The sequence below is a fragment of the Sipha flava genome, unplaced genomic scaffold (genome assembly GCF_003268045.1).
Source record: "Sipha flava isolate LNK unplaced genomic scaffold, YSA_version1 113_pilon_pilon, whole genome shotgun sequence".
In the NCBI taxonomy this organism is placed as follows: Eukaryota; Metazoa; Arthropoda; class Insecta; order Hemiptera; family Aphididae; genus Sipha; species Sipha flava.
Window position 1 is genome coordinate 435049 of NW_020271732.1, and position 3523 is coordinate 438571.

The 3523-nt window shown below is 42.4% G+C and overlaps 1 protein-coding gene across 1 annotated transcript; it reads right to left on the bottom strand.

Moving 5' to 3' along the window:
• Nucleotides 1-264: 264 nt before the first annotated feature.
• Nucleotides 265-1125, bottom strand: LOC112690037 (the record flags this gene model as incomplete). Its single annotated transcript, XM_025563931.1, is given in 1 exon segment — nucleotides 265-1125. A coding segment is annotated over 1 exon segment (498 nt), but the record flags the coding sequence as incomplete, so codon positions are not given.
• Nucleotides 1126-3523: the final 2398 nt, after the last annotated feature.

Here is a 3523-nt window from a genome sequence, read left to right on the forward strand (position 1 = left end):
ATAATAATAAAGTTAAATGTGTACGTGCGACGATTGCCGCACAAAACGATAATCGATTACCGTTTTGCGTAACATCGGTCTAATTCAGTGTCGCGCAGTACACATGATGAGTTTTATCTAATATGATAGTTTAATCGAAAAAAAAAAAAGTCTCGTGCACTACTATACAATAACGCTAAGTATAAAAATTAACTATTAAGTATAAATATTATCTAACTGACCAGACTAAATAAGTTGTTGAACTACGATCTTAATCTTATGTTATCGAGGAGAACGGTCACGTACCACGCGGTCCCGGATAAACAATAAAAGAGCAACGTATGCGTAGATATATAAAAAATTATATATTCGTATGCGTGCGTGTACGTGTATAAAAAAAAAATAAATATATTTTTCGGTCTGGCGCAGGAACGTGTCGTGGCAAGACCAATATTGTTAGAGTGATATGCGCAAAGAACGTTTTGCGATCTAGGACCCGCCCCTCCGATAACGTGTATAATATGTACGGCCCTAGGCATTGGTTCGCGCACGAGCATATTATTACTAATGTGAAAAAAGAAATTTGCACGGGAAACGTGACGATGAAACGGTTTGGAACGATGTTACGAGAGGGGGAGGGATTAGGGCTCATTGCTGGGCCGGCTTTTGGGCTCCGAACGCCATGGTCTGTGCCGTAACGGACGGCTGCCGAGTCGCTGTCCTGGTCACGCGCCTGATGTAACGGCTGATACCGTTCCGCGACCCGGATGGGTCCTTCGACGATGGCTCAGTGGCCACGATGCTTCGGCCCCAGATACTGCCGCTGTCCCACCCGTGGTGCTCGTGGTGGTCGTCGTATTCGGTGTGCTCCGGCGGCTCGTAGTGGTGCTGGTGATGAGCATTCTCGTAGTACACCACCTTGTCGTGGTGGTGGTGTTTGCTGGACTTGATGTCGTACCAGATCTTGAACGTGTTGGACAGCGCGTAGATCATGGCCACCACCAAGAACTTGCTCATCAGGATCGATTGGATTGACATGAGGATCATTTTGATTTTCTGCTTGAACAGGTAGATACCGAACAGCACCTTCAGCACGAACTTCTTGATCTCCTTTTGGATCTTCTTCTTCTTGTGATGACCTCTGCCTGTTAGAAAACAAAACGGTTTTACTTTAATTATCAATCATTGTTGCCGGTTATCTACTGGTTCCTAAACGGGATTCCGGGACATCGAACGAGGTTTCTATTTCCACCGCCGCACGCGGACGTACACATGCACGTGCACGTGTGAACCGGAATGAATGAAAACGTGTTAAAAACAAAAACTGGTCGGAATGCCGAGCGAACGGAAACGCGCACACTTGACCAGATCTCGACGAGCAACTCTTGTCCGAGGGCTAAGGTCGTCGGTCGGAAAAACTTTCGTGCAATGACGGATACGCACGTGACCCGGTTTAATTAATTTATTTGTCGGTCGATCTCGATCTCAAACTTTACGTATTCATACAACCGGTTCCCTGTGCACGCGCGCCGGCAAAACGCGTTCAGAACTAGTCGACCTACATGCGGATCAGGTACGACAATAATATAAAAACACTCGTTATGGAAATGATGTATACCCTCGGCAGTGGCATTAACCTTAAACACCGATCGCGATGACGCGCAACACAACAAACCCGCGCGCCATGTGCGCTCTAACCCGTCCATCGGAAAACGCGTGTAAGACGGCGGTGGAAACGTCCGGAGATCGCGATCGGACCGTCGAAAACGACCGCCGTTGATGGACGGGCAGGAACGGTTTGCTTAAAACGTTGATTTTAATAAGCATCAATGTTGTTGACACGTCGATGCGATCTGTCGGTTATTGTTCGCGTTCGTTCATTAGTGTACGTGATCGATTCGGATTCGCACTCGCCTATCCGCCTAATGCTTGACTAACGAATTAATCGTTTGACTCCCGTGGCATTTCAAGCAGTCGACGATTTAAGAGTTCGAAATATTGTACACAGTCATCCGCGTGACAGCGAATTGTTTCCCACAGTTAAATATTTGTTTCGTCTTATACTTTTACGTAGAACGTACATTCAATCGACTCGTCAATTAATGGAAATGACATGTGTATTACAAATAAATCGTTTTAAAGCGATACATCTAGAGATTTTTGTTGTATTGTGTTTGTTTTATTTGAAACCACTAAGTCAATATAATTATACTGTTCAGGGTGTATAAAATAAAAAAAACTTAAAACATTACGACAAAATTACACTGATTTCTAGTGAATGGTGACTAGTGATTAATTTAATAAGTTGATTCTAACGATGATTAACGAACAACGAGTGTCGAAGTATGTGAGTATGTCAGGTACTGGGATTCGGGATGTCGCCGTGCTATTTATAAGTATTTGAAATATATTTGAAATACAGAAAAAATATTTAAACACTAATATTTAAATATTTAACAAGTATGCACTTATGCGACCGTAATCTAAAAACGCAAATAAACGACATTGACTATGATATGCACTTTTATCCGCTTCATTTATTTTTCTGCATAATGCATATATATTCATCATTAATAATATTTATATGATCCGTACGCGATTGTTTTTCGGATTAAATAAAATTTTTGTTTTATTTTACTATTCATTCGTTTGATACCGTTCGTACGATTATTTAGAACACAATTATCCTGGCACTCGAACACCGAGAAAAGAATAATATAAGCGCGATGGATTTCGTTGTTTAATAATAATATTATGTTCGCTTTGGTTGAAATTTTGTTTCAGAATAACTAAGATGCGTATCGTTTAAGAAAAATCTTCATACACGGAAGGTTCATAACATGTCCAATCCACTTCCGTATTTTACGCTCTAAATAACGTCTCTCGACTTGTGTAGCGTTAATCATACGTATTACTGAAGTGAATAGCTACACGTGCAAAAACGGTTCAAAAAGCAACCCGTCGAGATGTATGATCGTTGCCGGTTTCGAGGGGAAAACGTTTCGATTAAAATGTTACATTATTTTTTAAAGCCGGTCGTAAAACAGTGACGATCGGTTTGGACCATTACACCGAAATATTCGTGCACGATAAAATGTGTCTTGTAATGTGCTTAAATATTATTGGGCGCACACACGTTAGTCGTCACACGGATGTAATATGAACGGTAATGATAATTATTGCAATTTCTGTACCATCTCATGGCTCGACAAATTGCACGGTTAACTGTTTGATGAACGCAATAACTAGTTTCAGTGATACAGCCGAATCGCGTTTCAAAACTCCGTTAAAATCGTTAAACGGTTGTAAACGCGCTCGTGGCTCGGTGGGTATGGAAAAAATCCGTTTTACGATAGGTCGTTTACATCACAAGTCCCGTGCGTAAAGCCGGACTCATGCGGTTATTATCGTTCAAAAGCGGTCGGGACGTTGCGTCGTCGGATCGGAAAGACGACGTGTTAGAACCACACGCGGGAACGTCGTATGCAAGACACGTGTCTCCCCCCCCCCCTGTCCGTCCTCGATTACCAACGTTGACCGGGGA